Source organism: Ranitomeya imitator, chromosome 1, assembly GCF_032444005.1.
Source record: "Ranitomeya imitator isolate aRanImi1 chromosome 1, aRanImi1.pri, whole genome shotgun sequence".
NCBI classification, from domain to species: Eukaryota; Metazoa; Chordata; class Amphibia; order Anura; family Dendrobatidae; genus Ranitomeya; species Ranitomeya imitator.
The window spans coordinates 382,392,983-382,418,174 of NC_091282.1; the positions used below are offsets into that span (position 1 = coordinate 382,392,983).

Here is a 25,192-nt window from a genome sequence, read left to right on the forward strand (position 1 = left end):
TGGCACGCTGATGGCACTCTGGCACTCTGATGGCACAGTGCTGACACACTGATCCTAAACACTGACACCGGAACTATTTTTTCCAATACCGCTTTTATTTGGATGTGTGAAGGAGGCCTAAGACTCTGCCCATAACCCAGCCTGCTAGTTCCTAAAGGGTGACTCTGTATTATCTGTCCTGCATTTCCTATGCATACCCCACCGTACTAATCACAGGCTGTGTAATAACCTGCTTCTCACCCTTGTGCTGAGTACAACACTATTGTAATAGTCTGCTGATGTAGACACGTAGGAATGTGTTTATTTACGTAAGTAGGTATTTTCACTCCCTTTCCGCAGGAGCTTTTCTTTTTTTCATGGCTTTTCATATCCTGCAATACTTAAAAAGGGTGAAAGAACAAATATGGTAGAGTTCGGAACGGAGCACTAAATATCCTTATAGGGCAATAGAGATTTGTCTCATTTTATTCCAGCCGTTTTGACATTGTTTATACACATTTACAGTTGCCAGACTGTTATTTTTAATTAGTATGCAAACATACTTTCACTATATATAGTAATTAGAATGTATTTTCATCGGAGCTGAATACCAGTGAAATGTCAGTTCTATAACAGGGAGAAGAGAGACTCTGAAGTTTGGAGTAAAGCAGGACAGATCTCATTCTGGAGTGTCAGGCGAAGTGAAGTAAGACTTCGTTTAGTGTGACGGTACCTTTACAAGTCACCGTAATTTCATTACCTACACGAAAAAAATACATCTCTGACACAAAGAGAAAAGATCAGTCTTAACTGTCAGTAAAGTACTTGTGCTCCCCCAAAGAATAGGACACAGTGACCTTTACAGAGTCCGTATCTTCCACTCTCATCTTATCAGTCAAGGTGATATCAAGGACTCCAAAGACTTCTCCAAGTTGGAGATAACATTGTTAGCTGTAACTGACAGGTCTTATGGTCGCCCAACATGAGCCCATCCTTCCCCCAGTCCACTTTGTATGCTGCTGACCATTACGAATAGATAGATTGTGTTGAGCTTCACCACATATACAGTGCTTGATAACTATGTATTTACTTACCGTATGTATATCCATGTATTAAGGTTGAAAAAAACATTTGTTCGTAATTCTCATGGGCCACAATTACTAGTGAATTACAATAGGTATAGCGGTAAAGCTTTCAATGAACGAGCGCAACGAGCAATAGCTCATCATCCACAGGACAACAGGGGATCCACAAATTTAGCTTTTCTGTGGGTTCTACTATCCAACCCTGGTCTACGCCTAACTTGACCACTTATGATTATATTATCAATTTCAATCTTAAAAATTCTTTAAAATGATGTAGAATATCATGCAGTTGATTGTCTATATTTTATGCTTTTTCTAACTGAAGGTAGTTATTATTTACAGCAGGTTTTTGTCTGACATTTATTATTTTTTAAATATTTGGTATTGTCTCCATATTAAAATCTGTATTAAAAATAAAAATTAGAAATCTTACAATTTTCACATTGGCCACTGGGGCTTTCTTAGACTCTAATTTCCTGTTGTGTCTGAAAATTCACATGTACATTAGGAGCAACAGACTGACTTTGTCCCTGCTTGCTTTGAAGCATCTAATGAGCATGTGCATAGGTCATTGTGAAAGGGGAGAGCTGTGACATCATCTATTATGATGGGTGGATCCTGTGTTATATGCTGTGTATAGAGAGGTTACCTATCATTGTAACCATGCCTCTGCCAATAAGGAGCCTAGCAGAAAATCTTCCTGAAAGAATAGGAAGTATTAGTCTAGTAAAGCCCCAGTGGACAGTTTGAAAATTGCAAGATTATGAATTTTTTTTTTTAATTTTAATAAAGATCATAATATGTTAAAAACAAATTGTTGCCCCAAAACATACATGTAACACAAAACGTGAGATACAAAATAGATAATGATCTGATTATAGGTTCCTTGTAAGGAATAAGATAATGAACACAAATTTAGTAAACTAAATGATCACTATATGCATATGGTGTCTAGATAATTGTCTTTACTGGGCTTTGATAAATGAAGATCATAGAAAGATGCTGCACAGCTCACACAGCTGCACGGCTCGGATCGACTCCTTTTAATAAGTTTATCTGATTATGGCTCCTCCAGTCTGCACACTAATGTTGTTATTCTGAAAGGATAATACTGCATACTGTATTTTATGTCTGAGAAAATGTGTTTTCCCTTAAAGGGACGCTGCATGTAGAGCCTATCTTGTCATTGCTGGTTGTGTACGTAGTTAGTACTTTGTGCATACGCCTCGGGTTAGTGGAGGCAGGCTGGAGTCTTCCTGAATAGGACTTTATTCTAGCAGTCAAGGAAAATGTCTGGCGCCTTGATCAATACTCCAACCAGGCACAGGGTATTTTCGGCATTCAGGGCCATATATGTCATTTTTTTGCATTAGTAACAGCTGTAACTCTTATTTTTGGGGCTATCGGGGTGATTTTTACATCATTTTTTTTCCATGACCAACAAAGGTTTTTATCTTATTTTTCTACACATGTTTAGAATAAGTAAATTTATAGTTTGAATTTTCTGTCCTGAATTTAATTTTCCTATCATGTAGTGTTACCCTTGTGTTAGTCTTTTTATTTGTGCTCACCAGAGAATAATTGTAACATTGACATGTCACATTTCTGTTTTCAAAGTAATCGAGTCAGGCCTATAATTCTAACAATGATTGGTGGGGTTCCCATATTTTTTTAGGGGATTTATGTGATTTTTTTACTCCATTTTTGTTTTGTTGATTTTTTTAAATTTTATTAAATATCATGGTCTTTACCTCAAAGGTAAAAAAAAGTCCATTGGAAGACTCTATTATTTTATATATTTACAGACCTGCTGCTGAGTGTATCTCATGTATCTCAGGCAGCTCAGGTGATTGAGGCTGTGTATCTAAGAACAGAGAAGTCAGGAGTGGTGAAAAATGCTCGTGTTTTCTCTCCAGAATCCAACAATTGGCTACCTCATCGCCAAGTCAGCTTAAGCTATGTATGGGTTTTCAACAACTACGGAGGGTGCGTAATATAATGGGTGGTCAGTAAGCAGTTAAATTAATTTATTCCGATCTATCCAAAATTTGAGTAACATTTGCATTCGTACGTCTGAATTACATTAATGTATGTTATTATATTAAATGATACCTATAAGCTTTTCTTGACCAGTAGGATTTTTTTCACACATTGGGATCATTTAGCGTTTTTTGTTTTTTGCCAAATTTTTTCTTAAAGCATTACAAAACTAGAGCTGTTTTGCCATAATTTATGTAAATTTTGGCAAAAATCATGAATTTAATTAATTCAACAAATAATCCAGGGCATACTGTTTAGTCATAATAACCTATACAATATTTGCAACTGCAAAACAATGGGGTCCTAACCCATCTATAATAGGTGTAAAGAAAAGGCAAATATGATGAGTCTCAGCTACCTGTCCCCAATTATAGAGCTGGCATATTTATGGTTGTATCCCGTGACTATGAATGTCTGCCATAAGACAAAACCTAAACGTCTCCAATATTGCTACTTACAGATCCATTTTGATGTGGAATATGGTACGGATTGTACTACATGGCTTTGCACAACTGTCCAACTGCGTAATAATGTATTGGTTTAGTCACAAGGTCATCCCCATGGTGGTGCATCATATTTGCTGTCAAAAGTACTCAATATATCTTTGGTTCTACATGTCCCACCACATATGCATGAAATTATCACTATGGAGAAGCTAGATGCAAAGGCCCAGATCCATCACAGTGATTAAGTCAGAATTCTGGTGTAAAACGCTTTGAGAAATCACAAAACGCAGAGTTTCGGCCAGCTCCACCAAAGTGATAGCTGGAGTAATTTGTGAGCATGACGCAGCCGGCTCACCCGAGTCATGACAAGTTATCCCATTTGTTACAAATCTTAACCTGCGCAGGGCCGCGCTTAGTAACCCGATGTTTACCCTGGTTACCATCCTAAAAGTAAAAAAAACAAACGCTTCATACTTGCCTACCGCTGTCTGTCCCCGGCGCTCTGCTTCTCTGCTCTGGCTGTGAGCACAGCGGCCGGAAAGCAGAGCGGTGACGTCACCGCTGTGCTTTCCGGCTGCCCGGCGCTCACAGCCAGAGCAGAGAAGCCCAGCGCTGGGGACAGACAGCGGTAGGTAAGTATGTAGCGTTTGTTTTTTTTACTTTTAGGATGGTAACCAGGGTAAACATCGGGTTACTAAGCGCGGCCCTGCGCTTAGTAACCCGATGTTTACCCTGGTTACCGGCATCGTTGGTCGCTGGAGAGCGGTCTGTGTGACAGCTCTCCAGCGACCAAACAGCGACGCTGCAGCGATCCGGATCGTTGTCTGGATCGCTGCAGCGTCGTTTAGTGTGAAGGTACCTTTACTCCATGGGATCTGCCTATGAATTGTAACCTTGAAACTTTTATCTATGTAGGATCCTTCCACCATATTTAATTATTATTTAAATTGGTCCTGTAATCTCTTCTAATATTATGTCAATAATTGTATTCCCCAATTAGTACTCATCGTTGTACCATTTCTCATTTAGTCTAAGTTCACATGTCCAGTAATCATCTGTTAGAAACGGATCTATTTTTCTTTCATTTCAAAAGAATCCTTTTTTTCCTTACCGGATCAGTTTCAAATGGAGGAAAAGCATATGACAATTTACAATTTAATAATTTATCGGATCCATAATTCATAGACTTCAAAGTTAAAAGAAAAAAAAAACACAAATCCAGTTGAAATAATTTTTTTTTTAGGTAGACCAAAAAAGTTGTGTCTGCAGAATTTTTTTTGCCAGTGGTTGCCTCTGGATCCATTTCTAATGGATTAGTACTGAACATGTGAACTTAGTCTTATTCTGCCTAGAAATCTATATAAATTGCCAACTGGGTGTTACCTAGGTAAGGGAGTCCCTAAAAACATTCACCTTGTACAATCAGAGCTCCATATGTTAGAAATAGCGGAGTCAAGTCGATCAAAAGTGGTGCACTCTGAATATAGAGATGATGTTCAAAGGAAAATGAAGTGATATTGTAGAATGGTGACACTCAATGAATCACAAAGAAGTTCTGTTTCAAGATCATTTTCAATTTTAATTTACAGCTGACATAATAGGATATACAGACAAAGATCCATCCTTTGTCTTTGTCTGTATATCCTATTATGTCGTCTGTAAATTAAAATTGAAAATTATCTTGAAATGGAACTTCTTTGTGTTTCATTGAGTGCCGAAGGTCACTATTCTACAATATTAGAAATAGCGGAAATAGCCCCCTTGATAGAAGAAATTTGTAGCACCCAGTTGTCAATGTATGCATAAATTTTGAAGAGGACTAGTAGGAGAAACATAACAAGGCAGAGTTGAAAAAAGATGCACCATAATTGTAGTTATGGGCATCTACGGCTACTTTCTTAAACAGACATGTCAGACAAGGTGACTGGACCACTAAGACATTTTCTTAAAAATATTTATCGTATGCACATAAATTGTCATCCTCCTCATGTAGGCCCAGTGATATGATACGCCATAAAATGTTATTGGTGGAAAAACTGCACATTGCTCATTCTCTATTTGTTTCAGTGTTCCTAGATAAGCCTTTTGGTCATAATGCATAAAACTTACAATATTCCGTGTTTTCTCAATTGTCTTGCTCATTATCTTGGAGATATCCTGTTTCGTTAGGGCTGGATTCATGCATGTAAGTTTTTGATTTTTTGAGAAACACACAGTATTGAAGACGAGAGAAGAATCAGCCTTTCTTTTATTCTTTCAGTCTTTCTAGATCAGGAGTTTACAACCTTTTTGTGTTTAAGAGCCTCATTGTCAGGTTGAACCAACCTCAAGTCGCAGCATTACCACAGTAAGTGCTTCATCCATTTATAGGGTTCCCACCTATCAGGATAGTAGAGGTACCGTTCTCATGGGTTTATGGTGCAGAAAGGAAGAGACCATGCATTCACCTCACTACATTGTAATGTATACCAGATGCTGAAACAGTCCAGTGTTTCCCTTCTCCCATTTACTACAATGAATATAGCAATACTCAAGCATGACAACTTCTTCCCCTGATCTGCCCCTTTCTGTGCTCTAGAAGTCAAGACCCATTTTGTGAAAATATGTCTGACCCAGAAAAGACAACACAGCTCACCATTAGTGATGAGCGAATATACTCGTTACTCGAGATTTCCCGAGCACGCTCGGGTAACCTCTGAGTATTTTTTAGTGATCGGAGATTTAGTTTTCCTCACCTCAGCTGAATGACTTACATCTGTTAGCCAGCTTGATTACATGTGGGGATTCCCTAGCAACCAGGCAACCCCCACATGTACTTATGCTGGCTAACAGATGTAAATCATTCAGCTGCAGCGATAAAAACTAAATCTCCGAGCACTTAAAAATACTCGGAGGTCACCCGAGCGTGCTCAAGAAATCTCGAGTAACGAGTATATTCGCTCATCACTACTCACCATTCATAATTACCAATCTCAACGGAGCTACGCACCACTGGTCTTCACCATGACATGGACTATATTGGGGCCAGACGCTATTATGTCTGTGAGCAGATGGGTGCTGGCTGCAGAAGGTCCTTACCGGCTACATTTGACCACAACGCCATAGGTTATACACCCCTGCTCTGGATTCACTGTGGCTTTGCCTAAATCAAAACTGCACCAAAACTGTAAATCCATCATCATGGAAGAATTGAGTATATATTTTTGTATCATGAAGAAGCTGTGTATTGCTGCGTAGCTGAGTAACCGAGAGAGGGACACTGCCATGTCCTGTATGTAAGTTTAATAGCATTACATAAAGGATGCTTTTCAATAGGATCATAGTAGTTCGGCATATCATGTACAAACAGTCCTTTTATTGTTATTAGATTTGCTGAATTCTTAAATATATTTTCTGTAAGGCACCTTTCCAATCAATTTTGTCATCCATTTACAGCAGGAGATACTCCGCTGTCCCAGATCTCTCACACAACAGATATTAATGAAACTTATGAATCCTATTGACTTATTATTAGGGTCATCTTTTAGAAAAGTGCTCCATGTAGTGACTTTTCTTTTTCCATCAAATAAGATGGCATCTGCGGTGTGAGCTCCTTGCGGAGCCCCTAACACAGATGTGATCACAGCCTAACCGGTTGATCATTGTAAATCATTTATTTGTAGTTCTTGGGTTACACTCCATTTTATGTACAAATGGTGCAGTTATGTAAGCGTAGCAGGCTTCCAGCGCTAATCTGTCTATGTGTAGCCTGCTGGAGGGCAGTGTACAATGTATACCAGACTGTGTGACTTACACAATGGTGTGGGTGGAATGGAGCCATGCACACAAATGTCTCATTGTGCCTGTAGTCCTCCTATAAAAAAAGAGCCGCACTATAAAACAGTGGCATTGTATTTCACAGCTGTAACTTACGAGAACTCAAAAAGCCTTACAAAAATGCCATATGAAACAAAGTTGTTCTTTTCTCCAAACTAGACCATTGTAGTATGCCCTTTATCTCATTAATAAATACGGTAAACATTTTTCAGACCAATAGTGATCGTACCTCGTATTTTGACATTGTCTCCAGCTTCTTCTGTTTGTAAACTTCATATATTCAGTATGTGTGTTCATTCAAGCCTAACTCAAGAGGTTTCTACTTTTCTAGCATTCATGGTAGTGTTATTTTCTATACCATTCATGTATAGCTTGTTTCTTAGGAATAACTTTTGGTGAGGTCCATGATGGGTATAAAATGACCAAGAACAATGCATTACTAGTTTTGTGTTTGTCGAATTCATACTAGTGGATTCTTTCCCAGAAAGACAATGACCCCAAAATTAAGGCCAACATTGTGCACTTTATGTCCTGTAGTGGCCAAAACAGAACACAGACCTCAATGCAAAAGAGAATTTGTGGCTGGACATGAAAATAGTTGGTCATTCATATTATTCAGGAAACCTGAAAGAGCTTAAAGGGAAGCTGTCGGTTCATTCTACTCCTATGCCGATAATGTGTGTAGGTTATAAGAGCCCAAGGAAATCCAATATCTTTAAGAAGCAAAAGCGCTGCTCTTTTGCATTGGGATCCACTTTAGAGAGTGATATACGAATGAGGCTGGAAATGCCAGGGACAGGACGGAGCACTTTCACTGCCTTGCTTCTGAGCTCCTTTCCTAGCCCAACTCCACCCAGTATAAGTTGATTGAGAGATAGTTAGTACTGCTGCAGCACAGAAATCACATAGCGGAAGGTGGAGTTAGGCCAGGATCACACACAGCGAGATACGGCCGAGACTCGCAGGTTAATACCAAGCTCTGGCACCGGCACTCCAGAGCAGAGCGTGCGGCCACATAGCAATACATGGAGCCGCACGCTCCGCTCCGGAGTGGCGGTGCCAGAGCTTGGTTTTAACCTGCGAGACTCAGCCGTATCTCGCTGTAGTGTGACTCCGGCCTTAGGCTGACAATGGAGCCAGAAGCTGAGGCTGAGGAAGTAGTCTGTCCCGCCCAAAGCACATCCATCCTCATTTGCATATCACTTCTAAAATGGTTTCTCTGCAAAAAGGGCATCGTTATTGTATTCTTATAACATACAGACACACGTTAGAATAAGATGAACAACAGTGTCCATATGAGTAAGGGCTCTGCAGACGACCATATTTTCGGTCCGAGTGTGATACGATAAAACATCAGATTGTACTCAATGTTATGCTCTGGGGCTGATTTTTTTTTTTCCTTGCACAGAGTCAGTCCGATGGAAAAAATCCCAGCATGCCAGAGTTAGATCTTATATTCAGATCACTCTCGGCCATTCAAGTCAATGAGTCCATGGAAAACTTTGGACTGTACTTCGATAACAACATTTGTTGCATAACATAAAGCCTATAGCCCAAGACAAAACACAATAAAATGGCAGATTACAATATTACTGGACAATACGGTACACTTCAGGTATTTTCTTACGTGTCATTTTTACAGTGTTTGTTTCCTCACATTTTTTGTGTAGAAAAAAATGCTGTATTCTATAGTACCAGTAAATTAACTGCAATTTCTAAAATCTCATTCACACGTTCCATTTTTTTCCTTGCATTTTTTTTTTTTATCTGCAGCCTGTCAATTCTTTCAGCCTTTTTTCAGTGCTTTTCACCTATTCAAATGAATGGGGGAAAAAACTAGGCAAAAAATATATTAAAAAATGTGCACATTTCCTGACAACACTTTTCATGCAGAAAAAAATCGCAGCAAAAGAGTGTGAACAAACCCTACCGATTTGTGTAGCAGTGTTCTTTGTTCTAGTGACTGTAGTGTAACTTATGTGATAGAGATTTGCAATTATTATACTCTGAATTTTATACTATAGCATTTAGTTTTCCTCCTATGTTTTCATGTTGCTTAGCAGTCCATTTGTGAATTATCTCAGGCTGTATGTCACATACCTGTAGGTTAAAATCTACATTTCTGATGACATTCATTTCCATTTACTCGGATTTGCCTCCGGAATTTTTTGTGCAGATTCTGCATCTCTTGGCAGAAAACGCAGGTGCGGATTTGATGCGTTTTTTATGCGGATTCTGTGCGGATTTCATGCCTTTTTACCCCTGCGGATTTCTATAATGGAATGGGTACAAAAACGCTGCATAGCCGTACCAATAAATTACGTGCTCCTTCATTTGATCCGCAGCATTTTCCGTGCGGAATTTTCCGCACCATTAGCACAGCAATTTTTTTTTTTCATTGATTTACACTGTAATTGTAAATCACTCGCGGATCTGCAGCGTTTCTGCGTAGAAAAAAGCGCTGCGGATCCGCAGTAAATCCGCAACGTGTGCACATAGCCTTAGTGAACAAAAACCAAAAGAAGTTAACTGGTATGTAAGGTATGCATGCATGCTGCATGTAGGCGCGTGTTCACACTGGCCACTAAACCGACAAAACCTAAGATCAAAATAAAATGAGCAAATACCCTGTAGTAAATAAATAAATAAATAGCAATAGTGCTTTAAAATAACATAGGGTACTTAGTAAACATAATTAAAAGCTATCCCATCACGTCATGATGACCCATATTCAAATTTATGTCATTAGACACATTTTAAGGTTTTAATACTAGAAGATAGGATCTTCCCCAATAGGGCCACCGTGACGTACAGTAGGTGGATGGCTTTTACTTTTTTTTTAAATCAAAATTATGTTAACCAAGTGCCCTGTGTTATTTTCATGCACTATTGCTATTTATTTTTTTACCGCTCGGTATTTGCTCATTCTGAAGCTTTTACTTGCAGTGAAGTCATGCAGGCCATCTGTATTTTTAATGCCATTTATTTCCAGTAAAATGGATGTTGATTGTCCCCCTGTATAAAGTCATTTGATGTGGAACAAATAATCTTGTTACAGTTTTATGACACACACAGACACATTGGTCCACTGTGTAAAAATAATGGCAGTAGGGTGAACCGAGCATCAAATTGGTTGAGTACTAATACCATCCATCAAACACCTATCACCCCTTCATACAAAATACATCCACTCAACCAGAATTATACAATGTTTTTTTTATCGTTTCCTTCATAGTATTACTGAAGGTGTATTTATAGCTGTCTGTGTGTATTTCTAAATTATTTTTATCACAGGATGTATATCCTGTAGAATGGGGACACAATTCTTATTTTTTCCTTGTTTGGCACGATTGACATGTCCAAAAATGAGACTACCTACTCCGCTACAGAGTAAAAGGGTATCTAAATAATGAATTATCTTCATGTCGATCAGAGGGCTACACATTATATATATATATATATATATATATATATATATTTTATATCTACTATATAATTGTCTAAGGGGTACTTCCGTCTTTCATTCTGTCTGTCCCGCCGGATATTCATTGGTCGCGGCCAGACAGCGGGCGTAGACAAAAGGGCAGGGGAGGCCAGGAAGTATGCAGAGCGAGTCCCCGCCCACTGCATACAGGCCCGGCCAGAAGCTTTGTGAAGGGGGTGGAGTCGTCATGAGGAGGGCGGAGCCGGCCGGGACCATGGACGCTGTTGGGCCTACCGCCGCCAAAAGCCAGGGACTAAATTGTCGGCCGCGGTCAGTGATGACGGCCACGGTTAGTCATGACGGCTGCGACAGTAGAAAACAGCGCAGCACATGTGGCGGTGACAGCTGCGGATGGAAGGTGAGTATATACTACTTTGGATATGCTATATACTCTGTGGCTGTGCAATATACTATGTGGCTGTGCTATATACTACGCGACTGGGCAATATACTACGTGGCTGGGCAATATACTACGTGGCTGGGCAATATACTACATGGCTGGGCAATATACTACATAGCTGTGCAATATACTACGTGGGCTGTGCAATATACTACATGGCTGTGCAATATACTATGTGGGCTGTGCAATATGCTACATGGCTGTGCAATATACTACGTGGGCTGTGCAATATACTACGTGGGCTGTGTAATATACTACGTGGCTGGGCAATATAGTACATGGCTGTGCAATATACTACGTGGGCTGTGCAATATACTACGTGGGCTGTGCAATATACTACGTGGGCTGTGCAATATATTATGTGGCTGGGCAATATCCTACGTGGCTGGGCAATATACTACGTGGCTGGGCAATATACTACGTGGCTGGCCAACATAATACGTGTCTGGGCAATATACTACGTGGACATGCATATTCTAGAATACCCGATGTGTTAGAATCGGGCCACCATCTAGTATACAGATATTTTACTAGGAGAGGAACATGATTGTACATTGCAGAATAAATTCTAGTCTTCACTGTTGTATCATTAACTGTGATCAGATTGGAAATTTTCAGTGGAGATCAGACGTTGATCCTAACTGAAGGGTGGTTTTGACTATGTATATGGAGCATGTTAAATTTTGGTAATATGGGGAAAAAAATCATTGTTTCCATTGTTTCAAGAGTAATTACTACTCCTGAAATGGATAACATAACTAATAACAAGACATTTAGGGAACGCTGATATACGCTGTTGTTTTGTATGGTAACTCTCCTGGAATTAATAGCAGATTGGACAAAGCAAATTACCTAATGAAAAATAATAAACGTCTTTTTAAGAGGTTTTAATTGAATTATGCAGCCCCTATTTTCAGTGGGTAGATATCTCCTTAATTGTTCTGTGTTCCTGGTGCCAAGATCTTTTTCTCATAGATTTTTCAGATTCTGGGAATGTGTTTCATATATTGAAGGCTTAAAGACCAAAGGATCAAGCCTGTTTATTCAGCTCAGGGCCAAAGTTATGGCTCATGAAGTCTAATAGTTTTAAAGCATTCATAATCTGCTATTTAGCGAAGTAATGTGCATTATCCAATTTTTTTTTTACCCTGTTGCTTCAATTTATTGTAATTGTTTGCCGTTTGGCTGCAGCTTGTAGTTATTGTATATTCTCATCCTGATACATAAGAAAAGCTCATCCTGGTGACCATGAGTTGCAAGTGTACAGTACATTGCTAACATATATAGTCAGGATGTATAGCACTGATACACAGGTTACAATTCGACATTGCATTGTAAAGAAATAGGTATATTCCACGAAACACGAAATTGGTGATAACCCAATAGTACAAATTACTTATTTAGTACCTAACACAAAAACAAAAAATACTCTGTAGTAAGTATATAAGGAGTCATAGTACATGTAAATAATATACGCTACTTAGTTAATAAAAAATCTTAAAAGTCAAGGTACACCTAATCGGGATGGTAGTTGACTCTTGTAGTTGACATCATTGTGTGTCAGCAGATGTAAAAATAGATAAGGGCAGAACAGGACTTGGTAGTAGACTTGGGTGCCAAGTTTTATAAGGGTTGGATATTTTTTTCCCCTTCCCCAACTGATCATCCTGGAGGATGAGCAGTAAGCATCACTTCTTCTTGGAGCTGCAACCTACGTAACCTTAGCTGAGCAAGACAGAATTGAATCATGTGCACTGCTCATGCGCTGCGCTCTGCTCTCAAGAAGCAAGCTGTTATTTTGAGAGAGGAGATTCAAAGACCTCCTGGGAAAGCTGTCTAAATTTTACAAAAATTACCCTTATAAAGAAAAAAACAAACAAAAACAAACCATAATCATAGTAATATATCACATTTACACACACTTTCCAACACTAACTGGCTGAAGCTTGGGTTGGGGGTAGGGTTAAGTTTGAGACTATGGTAGTAAAAAAAAGTAATAAAAAAATAAAGTGAAATCTAGTAAAGTGTAACTTTTTATTACTAAATGTTATGCAAGATGTCAGCAAAATGCAAAAAAACTAAAATAACATAAGTATTTTATTAAAATACAATACATGTGTTTTGGGGATAAGGGATTCAATAGTGGACTGGTGGAGAGAACACATAGAGTGAAAACTGTCTGTGGGTTAGGACGTTCAAAAAACCTTACCCCAGAGCTGATGGGCAATATTCTGCGCTGCCGACAGAATGCAGACCTATGTCTCAGTAGTGTACAGTAAGGTGGTGGTTTATTTCAACGTGTTTCAAAGCATATAACTTCTTCTTCAGGAAAAACCACATGTATATTTCCTGAATATTGTCCACGAATATTGTCCACGAACTCCCTTTACAGTCTGATGGTCACTTGCTGAACCGTGGATCCACTGCAGATGATTTTCTACATTATATGCGTCTTTGACAGACTGAACTGGTGAGTTTAATCTGAGTGCTAAACTAACTGTATTTCTCGGATAAGACCATATTTGCGCTGATTTCTTCTACAGTTTCTAGGTTACCCCAGAGCTGGCAACCCGGACTACGGCACTGGTCAACTGGACATTGAAGTCTCTAGTGATTACTGGCATTTGCTACCGTTTTCTTAGTGGTATAGCAGATGGTTATCCAGCTGCCTATATAATGTCTGGTAATCCAGCTTATACCAGAGAGCAGGGGCATTTTTAACAATATGACATAACATTCTTTCCCATCTATACATAGCTCTCTCTTTACTGCAGTGGCAGTGTCCTTTCTACTTCATTTCCACTACTTGTGTAGGCTCCAGAAATAGTCTGGTACAGTACGGAGTTCACTGCCAATCGCGCATAAATCATTATAAATGCACATTTCTTGAGGATTGTATTATCTATATTTGTTTTTCTGCTTTATTGGTTACATAGCTTTAGTTGATGTTGACCATTTAATGGCTGGTTGACATGGGCCAACACAGTATGGGGACAAAATTATCATTTATAAAATGTCTGTCTCCATACAGTGAGCATGGTGTTGGTAGCACATCCCTTGTTTCACGGGTGGCAATGTGCTTTTGGCAATGATGCTTTAAGGGCCATGTAAATGATACAATAAGTCCACAAGCGTACACAAGCGGATGATGTGAGATGAGGGTTCTTATGAATGCTCATTCGATGATTATTGGTCTGTGTAATTAGGCCTTAAAGGAGGCTTTAAAGGCAGTGCTATCACTTCTTTGAAGCAACCAATGATGGTATGCCTGATCAATGCCATACACCTTCTACTTGCAGTGTCATAATACCATAATGTTTGTGAAACCAGAATAAAGTCGTCATGGTGAGCATGATGTATATATTATTGTGTTATTTGTGTTCTATATTAGGGTTAGATAGATAGATATTGGCTTAAATGGTACAAAGATATATTTTCCTGTAGCTCGATATGGACAGACAGAATACAAACATTACTAATGTCAAACCTGTTTATTCTGAGAAGTCAGTTCAGACGTTTCCTATAAAATCAAAGATTCTAGATTCTTAGTGTTGTTCTTTAGTTGTAATTGAAACTCATTCCAGAATGTCGGAATGAATGTAGCATGAAATCACGATTGGGTGGGTGAGTCGGCAAATGGTTTACAATCTGGCCCGCTTTGCCGCGACAGGTGGTTTGAACATGTCCTATGATATAACTTAAATGATATGGACTAGATTTTCACAGAATTTATCTCTTATTTCTCTCCTTTAAGAGCTCTCTGTCTTCTGACAAGGCCTAGTCCTTCACACCACACTTTCCGACATTTAGTGCGTCATCAGTGGGTATCCCTTTACTCCAGGGCAATGAGATCATATGAGTCAATGAACATATACCTGGACTTAAAAATTAACAGAAGCAGAGTGCATCATGGTTGTTCGTTTGCTGAGATGGCAACATATGTTTGACTGCGTGTTTTTCAAGTATTGTGACTGTAGTGATGGAGAATCATGAGTAGTTGGAAACATTGATGTGTATCCTGTCACGCTGTCTGGCATTTTAATGCATTAAATATTTTGGCAGCTTGATAGGTTTTTATATGCTAGCTTGTTGGCAAAGCTAAACTGTGTGACACAAAAGTTCTAGAAAGAAAAATCTGTGAGACATTTTTAATCTTTAGATGTGGTTGCTGTTTTTTTGATGAACATACAGTTAGAATATTGTCTCTTCGAACTATATTGCTCCTTGGGTTCTGAACGATGACAATGTACATAATGAGAGTGATAGATGTCTGCCAAACCATCCTTCTCATCAATGGGACCATCTATATGTGTCAGCTCTGTGCCTTTTGTAGAATCCCCCTCTTTCAAAATGTTTTACCTGAGGTTTTCTGATTCTTGGGGGCTCTCATGAGCTTCTTACTTTGTAGTATAACAGCTTTATAATCTCCATGGATTATATAATGAAGATCAAAAGGGACATCTAAGAGAAGGAAATGTGTTTAGATAATTGCACCATGTAAAAGACATGGTCCGAACTCTTGGATAATTCTGGATCATTTCAGCTGGATTTTGTAGAGAAGGATTACCTGTCAACAAAAAAAAATAAAACTTACAAAGTTTATATATACCGTAATTGCCATTTCTTTCATAGTTCACTAAATATTTTGATTCGCTTTAAAGGGTTTAAATGTTCAAAACATATGGATGACCTATTTGTAGAATAGGTCATCAATATTGGTTGGGATATGACATTCAGAACCCCCACATATTGGGTGTTAGTTGGTCCGGCAGCCATCAAATGTAAAGACTTTGAGCAAAGGTGCAATGCACAGCTCCATAAATATGTAGCAGTCACTGCCAGGTTCGGCAGTACCATCCAATGGCTTCACAGCTCTTTACATCCCTTGGCGCTCAGGGTGCCAAATTCCCACAAATCTGCTCTTGATGTCTTACTCTATGGATAGGTCATCAGTACATTGTTGCTGGACAATGTGTATTGTGGAAAGTACAATTGTGAGGGAGTATAAAGTGTGTACAGTACAGCTATATTGGTGATGGGAGATACATGGTACAGTGTACACGGCCATATGAAGGACATTTTTAAATCCTGAACTGCAAGTTGGACACACAATTTTTGGTTGTGAAAAGATCCTGTCAGTGACTGGTTTAGTTTAATTGAATTTCCCAGCTGCCAGATGAGAGGACATTCTCATCATTTCTTGTCAACCCATCAAGTGTGGAACAGAGGAAATAGCTTGCATTAACTGAAGGCCTAATTCCAGCAGCATACATCCGTTCAGTACCAGTGTGTACTGTCTGATAACAGTGGAAGAATTATGTATGATGTAAGCCATAGATCTGCCGAGTAGTCTAAGGCCAAACTAATTGCACTGACTTTTACTTTGTGGAACTGGTTGATAGAGTTAACCTTTTGTCTGCCAATTTTGCTTGACTTTCCGGTCTACAAACACCATTAAGGATCTATTGAGTTTTGTGTAACTTCCATATTAATTGTACATTTTGCTATGCAAGTGTGGCTTGGCTTCCGCTGGCTTATATCAGTGACTGTTGCATCCCAGTTTGCAAATTACAGGTTAAGTGAGAACATGAAAATTCAGCTTTCTTAAAGTCAAGTAGAATCTGCAAAATGATCAGACTTGGTGTATGTGGTTTGGAGCCTAGAAATAGAATATATTCTAAGTGAACTTCTTCTAAAATCATTCCTTGTCTCATTTAATAGCGTTTGATGGTGTATTCTCACCTTGTACATCTGTAGTAGATCCGTATGAAATGTCCTAAATGATATGGAACCCACATCTATCTTGAGAACAGTACCCTAATGCTCACCGCTATTTGTGGACAAGTGGTAAGAATTCCCATTCATTAGCATGAGAAATCCAACCAATTCTCCACTGTCAGCACTCAGCCGTGCATGATGTAGCCCAATTCGCATCATAGACGTGGGCTCCAGTGATAGGACTGGCATCTACTAAAAATTTATGACATATCCTGTGGATACGCCATAACTATATGAATGCGAATACTCCACTAATGGTCTGTGACTTAGTAGGACATAAACCAGTCTAACGTTTTCCATGCACACTACTTGTCAGGTTACCATTTCGGCAGATGTTCACCTGGGTGTTGTCAGTAATGTAAAGGTGTGAAGCTTTGTAATGTCCAATGCTCAGTCCTTCCAGCTATTTCCTGTCATTCCCTAACATTACTCTGTGAAGTCAACCACCTGCGTCTTTATATCCATGTTAATATAGACAGACAAAGGAGGCATCTTCTTTGAATAACAGCTAGATCGGATATCTGCTAGCAAAGGCATATATATTTACACGTCCCAGGTGGAAGGCTTATTCTAACCTAAGCTTGTTCCCGAAGTATGAAAATCCTGAATATTCATAGAATAACAATGCCCGTCTTCATATGACATCCGTGATTTACGATCCCTGCGTCTATTAGGAGCAGAAAAAGGCAAATGTATATTTTATAGCACTTTCATTTCCTGTGTTGTTACAGAGATTATGGCATCAACCATTTTACAAGAAGTGCCTTTGTATTTGGAAAAAAAAAGCTCCTTCAAACCACAGAGAGATTTCTGTAAATCTTGTTTTAATGCATCGTTTTTAGCATCTGAATTTCCAATATTTGTTCTAAGCGCTCTGAATATAAAGTATAATTGCTTAAGGCGAAAAAAAAGAGTTTCTAAAACAGATTTTTATATATGCTAGATGTCAATATACTGTATGTATAAAATATGGCAATATCTAAGCTTTCAGCCTGAGCACAAACTACCGTTGTATTGTGTGCATTAGGCCTATTGTATACAAAGAAAAGCTAACATAATTCAAGAAAACTATTTCATGGGGGAGTCCAACAGCTCAATAAATAAAGCAATCATGTAGCGCTAAGCCTAAGGTTGTAGACACATGTCTTGGATCAGTTTTTACCTTACACAGTAGTAAGACACATGACATCATCCCTTTCAGATGATGGATGACTTTTTCTTTATCTTCTACAGGTTAAAGAGACGCAGTCAACGTTTAGAACCGATTTTTTTTTTTTTTTTTAAATCTCCCATATAATTCATTTACATGCCTTGCATTGGACATAGCGCACGTTAGACTGGGGAACCAAGTGTTGCATCAATTAGATAATATTATTAATTCTCCTCAAGCTTTCTCTGCAGGATTGAACAAACCCAGAAGCTTCACATCACTGTGATTAATTATATTTTCATCCATTTTTGGTCTGTGTAACAATCAGTTTGGCATTTGGTTTTCACGCATGCAACAAAAAAATTCCAAGTTTCTCCTACCGTTAAAAAATAAAATAGCGAATAGCACAGAAGACAAATTGTGAGCCATCAGTGTTTTTCAAAAACCTTGGACTTGTATGCTCAATTAAAAAAACATAGGATGTGTGAGCAGCAACTATAAAGAGCATATATTTTATCTGCGAACCCCGACATCTGAATGAAGCATAGTCAGGTTCAGATGAAAAATTGGGAAAAAATGAAAATATTTCAACTTTATTGTCTTCTGTATGACTGTATAATATAATTGTATTATCTGCGTGGCATCTATTTTTATACCTCAGCAGTGATGAATAAAATGAACAGTTTCCGTGTTAATAATTTCAATGTATGCGTAAAAATCAGATGCAATATGGATAATCCAGTGTTTTTTGCACAGTCCTAGACTTGACTAGGCGAGTCTCATATGAAATGCAGAAAAGTGTAATGTATGCTTCATTTTGTTTTTCACTTGGACACTTAATCTAGTATTAGAACAAGATCCGATGAATGTATTTGTGTTCAAAACTGACCGCACACGGACATCACGTGGACCGATTTATTTGAATAGAGCTGTTCAGATTTTTTTTTCACACAAACCGAGAGTCCGTGTGGAAAAAAAATCACAGCATTCATTTTCCTCTTCTGTTCATCTGATGAAAGTTGACTGTTCAAGTCTATAGGTGCACAAAAAAAACTGATATCATATGGATCATCCGTATTGCATTTATTTTGGGATACGTTGTAATAATTCACATAGGAAAAAGTATTTGGTCTACAGATGTAGAAAAAAAAAACAGACAAATGACGCAAAGGTGGCATAAGTCGGGAAGACAGCTGACCGTAAAAAATTAGCCACTTTTTTCAGGGTGGAAAACGGACAATTTTTCTTACTCTTGAGTGAACTAACCACTGTTACCCAAGATAATTTACAGATATCTCATATGGGAAATGTAATATTCTCCAAAGCGATTTGTCTCATTTATCACTCATTAAACATTGTAATGAGGATTGCTATTAGCTGCTGTATATTAGCAGGAATACGCCGTCTGTATGTCCACTATGCATGTCTAGTCAAATCCATGTACTGCACATGCAAAGCCTACGAGATGCTCCTCTATTCAGGCATGATAAATGGTTAGAAGAACGCTAAGCCGTCCGCATACATTAGGAAAGACTCTGGATGCTGACATTATGTTTATGTTCGATGCTTACTTAATCTTGTTTATCCTTTATACCCGTCTCCATGGCCCTTTATGGAAGATTAATGACTTGCACTATTTACTTTACGCATCGCATAATGGCAAACACACTGATGCAGCTTCTTTCCTAATTCCAGAGCCCATTTTGTTGAAAATGCCCTATCATGGTCGAATCACTTAACCTACCACGCTTGAGTATACACACCTTGCTATCCGGACGTGTGTACTGTACTGCGATTAATATACTGTATATTAATATATGTGTAACATAAAGGCAATTGGCTCAAGACATTCATGTCACTAGATGTGTACAGCAGGCTGTGTGCAGTCAGGCAGTATACGACCATTTCTCTCAGCGCTGTGGATATTACACACTTTTATGTGGTCATTGATCCATTTTATACTCTGGCATATGGAAATTTATAAATCATAAATCTAGGTAATCAATAGAAGCTGGGCTTGATTCTTTGTGTATATAATTTGGACATGCACAATGGGGCGCATTTATCAGCGCCGTAGAGTTCTTAAACAGTGCAAACACAGACTAAATAGGGTTAAAATGTACTAGATTTATAGTGGTTCTTGCTATTTGACACATCTCTTGTATTTTAGGGTATGTGCACAATTTGAGTATTTACAGGTGATTTTTCTGCTGAATGTTGGCATGAAAAATGCTGCGTAAAATACATGCATTTTTATGTTTTTTAATTTTCCGCAAGGAAACAAAATAAAATGGTGCAGAGTATGAGTGCAGTGCAGAGTATTCATTAGGACATGGTTTTGAATTGGTTTCCAGCACGGTAAGCCTCATTCACACATCCGATTTTCTCACGTACAAGAAAAACAGACCGATCACAGTGTGCTCCTAGTGTCATTTTTTTCTACTTGGAGGGAGAAAAAACAGTTTGTCCATCTACTACTTTCTGACAGTCTGCGAAAATCGGACCATACTTTGAGTTCATCCAAGTGCGGTCTGATTTATTTCACGGACCCACAGACTTGCATTGCCGATTTTGAGCTGACCCTCAGATTAAAATCAGATATGCCTCTGCCATTCACATCACGGACCAGGTACAAGTGCTATCCATGAAAGACATGGATATCACTCGTACAAGAATATCAGATGAGGCCTTTGTAGTTAATTAATGCCAGAGTAAATGCCATCTGCATGCATCAGTCAATTTTGGTCTTTAGTTAGTTGTTTGATACCAAAGATGTACTATAACATACAGGTGCTTCTCACAAAATTAGAATATCATCAAAAAGTTAATTTATTTCAGTTCTTCAATACAAATAATGAAACACATATATGATATAGAGTCATTGCAAACAGAGTGATCTATTTCAAGTGTTTATTTCTGTTAATGTTGATGCTTATGGCTTACAGCCAAAACTTCCTGTTTATGGCACATTAGTATATGGGAGGGGGAACATTTTTCAAGATGGGTGGTGACCATGGCGGCCATTTTGAAGTTGGCCATTTTGGATCCAACTTTATTTTTTCCAATGGGAAGAGGGTCATGTGACATATCAAATTTATTGAGAATTTGACAAGAAAAACAATGTTGTGCTTGGTTTTAACGTAACTTTATTCTTTTATGAGCTATTTACAAGTTTATGACCACTTATAAAATGTGTTCAAAGTGCTGCCCATTGTGTTGGATTGTCAATGCAACCCTCTTCTCCCACTCTTGACACACTGATAGCAACACCGCAGAACAAATGCTAGCACAGGCTTCCAGTATCTGTTGTTTCAGATGCTGCACATCTTGTATCTTCACAGCATAGACAATTGCCTTCAGATGACCCCAAAGATAAAAGTCTAAGGGGGTCAGATCAGGAGACCTTGGTGGCCATTCAACTGGTCCACGACTACCAATCCACTTTCCAGTAAACTATTCATGTAGGAATGCACCATATTATGGGTGTCAGGTCCGAGCATTCCTACATGAACAGTTTCCTGGAAAGTGGATTGGTCACCAGTAATGTGGGAAACTCCCATTCCATTAGTGCTGTATTATAGAAAAGCCATGTACTACCACATGGTAGTGATGCCGATACTTGATGCTTTATGCAAACAAGGTTATAATTATTATATCTTTGTGCCCAAATTATTGTATGCACTAAACAAGAAAATTGTATATTGCCTGTCCATATCTAAGTTATCATTTCTTTCACAGGTCCGACATAGATGGTGTGAGCTGGTTATAAAACATAAGTATACCGCATCTTACAAGGATGTGGAGACATTTCTACTCCAGGACCAGGTGTGTACTTCTTGAGTTGTGTAGCAATCATCTTACACAATGTTCTCCTTGTTCCCATGATAGACTACCAGTAAGTTTCCTGTAAGTGAATGTTCCCATGGGTGCTACAAGTTTTATCAGGTTAGAAAACAATAAGTATCACGCTAATGTCTCTTCTTCTATAGTTGAAACATGCATAGTAATATATAGATGTTTGACCAGTATTATTTATGACATACACTGCTCAAAAAAATAAAGGGAACACTTAAACAACAGAATATAACTCCAAGTAAATCAAACTTCTGTGAAATCAAACTGTCCACTTAGGAAGCAACACTGTTTGACAATCAATTTCACATGCTGTTGTGCAAATGGAATAGACAACAGATGGAAATTATTGGCAATTATCAAGACACACTCAATAAAGGAGCGGTTCTGCAGGTGGGGACCACAGACCACATCTCAGTACCAATGCTTTCTGGCTGATGTTTTGGTCACTTTTGAATGTTGGTTGTGCTTTCACACTTGTGATAGCATGAGATGGAATCTACAACCCACACAAGTGGCTCAGGTAGTGCAGCTCATCCAGGATGGCACATCAATGCGAGCTGTTGCAAGAAGGTTTGCTGTGTCTGTCAGCATAGTGTCCAGAGGCTAGAGGCGCTACCAGGAGACAGGCCAGTACACCAGCAAACGTGGAGGGGGCTGTAGGAGGGCAACAACCCAGCAGCAGGACCGCTACCTCAGACTTTGTGCAAGGAGGAAAAGGAGGAGCACTGCCAGAGCTCTGCAAAATGACCTCCAGCAGGCCACAAATGTGCATTTGTCTGCACAAACGGTTAGAAACTGACTCCATGAGGATGGTTTGAGTGCTCGACGTCCATAGATGGGGGTTGTGCTCACAGCTCAACACCATGCAGGATGCTTGGCATTTGCCACAGAACACCAGGATTTGCAAATTCACCACTGGCGCCCTGTGCTCTTCACAGATGAAAGCAGGTTCACACTGAACACATGTGACAGAGTCTGGAGACTATGTGGATAGCGATCTGCCTGTAACATCCTTCAGCATGACCGGTTTGGCAGTGGGTCAGTAATGGTGTGGGGTGGCATTTCTTTGGAGGGACGCACAGCCCTCCATGTGCTTTCCAGAGGTAGCCTGACTGCCATTAGGTATCGAGATGAGATTCTCAGACCCCTTGTGAGACCATATGCTGGTGTGGTTGGCCCTGGGTTCCTCCTAATGCAGGACAATGCATGACCTCATGTGGCTGGAGCAACATCAGCAGTTCCTGCAAGATGAAGGCATTAAAGCTATGGACTGGCCTGCCCATTCCCCAGACCTGAATCCGATTGAACACATCTGGGACATGTCTCGCATCATCCTCCAATGTCACGTTGCACCACAGACTGTCTAGGAGTTGGCGGATGCTTTAGTCGAGGTCTGGGAGGAGATCCCTTAGGAGACCATCAGCAGCAACATCATGAGCATGACCAGGCATTGTAGGGAGGTCATACAGGCACGTGGAGGCCACACACACACTACTGAGCATCATTTCCTTGTCTTGAGGCATTTCCACTGAAGTTGGATCAGCATGAAATTTCATTTTGCACTTTGATTTTGAGCATCACTCCAGACCTCCGTGGGATATTAGTTGTGATTTACATTGATAATTTATAGGTTTCATTGTTCTCAACACATGCCACTATGTAATGAATAAAGATTTACAACTGGAATATTTCATTCAGTGATATCTAGGATGTGGGATTTTAGTGTTCCCTTTATTTTTTTTGAGAAGGGTACAACTATATGTAGGTTTTTGATGATAACCTCCTCATTATCAGATTTAGGCAAAATGAAATACCCCCTGCAAGTGATCCCTGTCTTTCATAATGTACATTTTATATTTGCTTAATTTATTAATACCTTTCTTATATTAATGGATATATTAATATTATATCAATGGAATTGATCCTCGTTGAAACAATTGAAGCAAATCCAAATATCAAATTAGGTGAGGGTCACTAATATCAAACAAGAAGCCATACAAAAAAGGACCCCTAAAATATAACTTTTAATTAAACAAAGCTAAAATCATGCTTAAATTTGTAAATAAGTAAAAACACACATATAGGGAGGAAGGAAAAATACAATAATATGTATCCTAGTGAGCCCTACGAAGTCACTATACTGAAAAACTGGAAATTGAGTTGAATAAAGCTAATTTTACTTATGAGGTATTGTTACCTCCTTACAAATGTGCAGCATGACTGGTTGTATATATGAAGGCTTCTGTAAGTAGACCGAGCTTTCTTTGGATTGTTATGCCCTATACATGATGGTGTCGTAATTTGGATTTCTTTATGGAAACCTTTTAAAGTCTTGGCTTTTTGTGAGTAATTAAGGGTGTAGTCTTAATGGGGTGAGAATGGGATGGGAGCTCTATAAGTGTGTTTGACTGCAGAATCTTCTTTTTACTGAAGTGTTTACTTGTTTTTTTCTTCTTAACAGGCCATGGGTGTGTATCTCTATGGAGAATTAATGGTGAATGAGGATGCCAGACAGCAAGAACTTGCACACAGATGCTTTGCTGCTGTCAAAGATCAAATGGATGTATCCTGTGTAAAAGTGGTGGGAGAAATGTTGTTTTAATGGATTGACTTCCATAGAACAATGCCGTGACTGAAAACGGCCAAACTCTCAGTGTGGTCATGTTAATGCAAGTTAAACTGGATAGGATTAAGTTGTGAACCATGGGTGGATTACTTGTTCTAGAACAAGGCCGTACTAGGAGCCTGGCCTCCAGCACATTACCTCAATGTTAGAAGCTAAGTCTGTGTGGCATGTTTCAAGTGCAAGTTGAAAGATAGTAGGTAATCCTAGTCTCAGACTGTCTGTAATGTCTCATCCAGCATTTTTACATTTCTATGCAGTAGTTAAAAATAAAATCCTTTTACTACTTTCTAAAAATGCAACACGTGCCTACATATCTTTGTGTCTCCAAATGATTCCCATCCTTTACCGTCAAAAATGAGATATGAAAGTGTACTTTTATGGAATTGGGGATTTTAGTTTAAATGACTATTGTATGGCTGCTTATGTGTACAGTATACCAGATTTCTATAGATGTCAGATCAAGGCTTTATGCACACTATTGTGTTATTCAATGGATAGTTTTGTATACGGACGTGTCCTTACTTATTTTTTCT

At 38.9% G+C, this 25,192-nt stretch overlaps 1 protein-coding gene across 2 annotated transcripts in view; it reads left to right on the forward strand.

Moving 5' to 3' along the window:
• The window catches only part of AOPEP (aminopeptidase O (putative)), a 1,002,964-nt gene extending 978,006 nt beyond the window's left edge, over positions 1-24,958 (forward strand). The window contains exons 15-16 of one of the 2 annotated variants that reach the window (XM_069762004.1): positions 21,917-22,003; positions 24,495-24,958. In XM_069762004.1, coding sequence (XP_069618105.1) covers positions 21,917-22,003; positions 24,495-24,635 — 228 coding nt within the window. In that variant the 3' untranslated portion in view covers positions 24,636-24,958. The remainder of the gene's footprint in view (positions 1-21,916; positions 22,004-24,494) is intronic. The other variant, XM_069762007.1, reaches the window with a different exon arrangement.
• Positions 24,959-25,192: the final 234 nt, after the last annotated feature.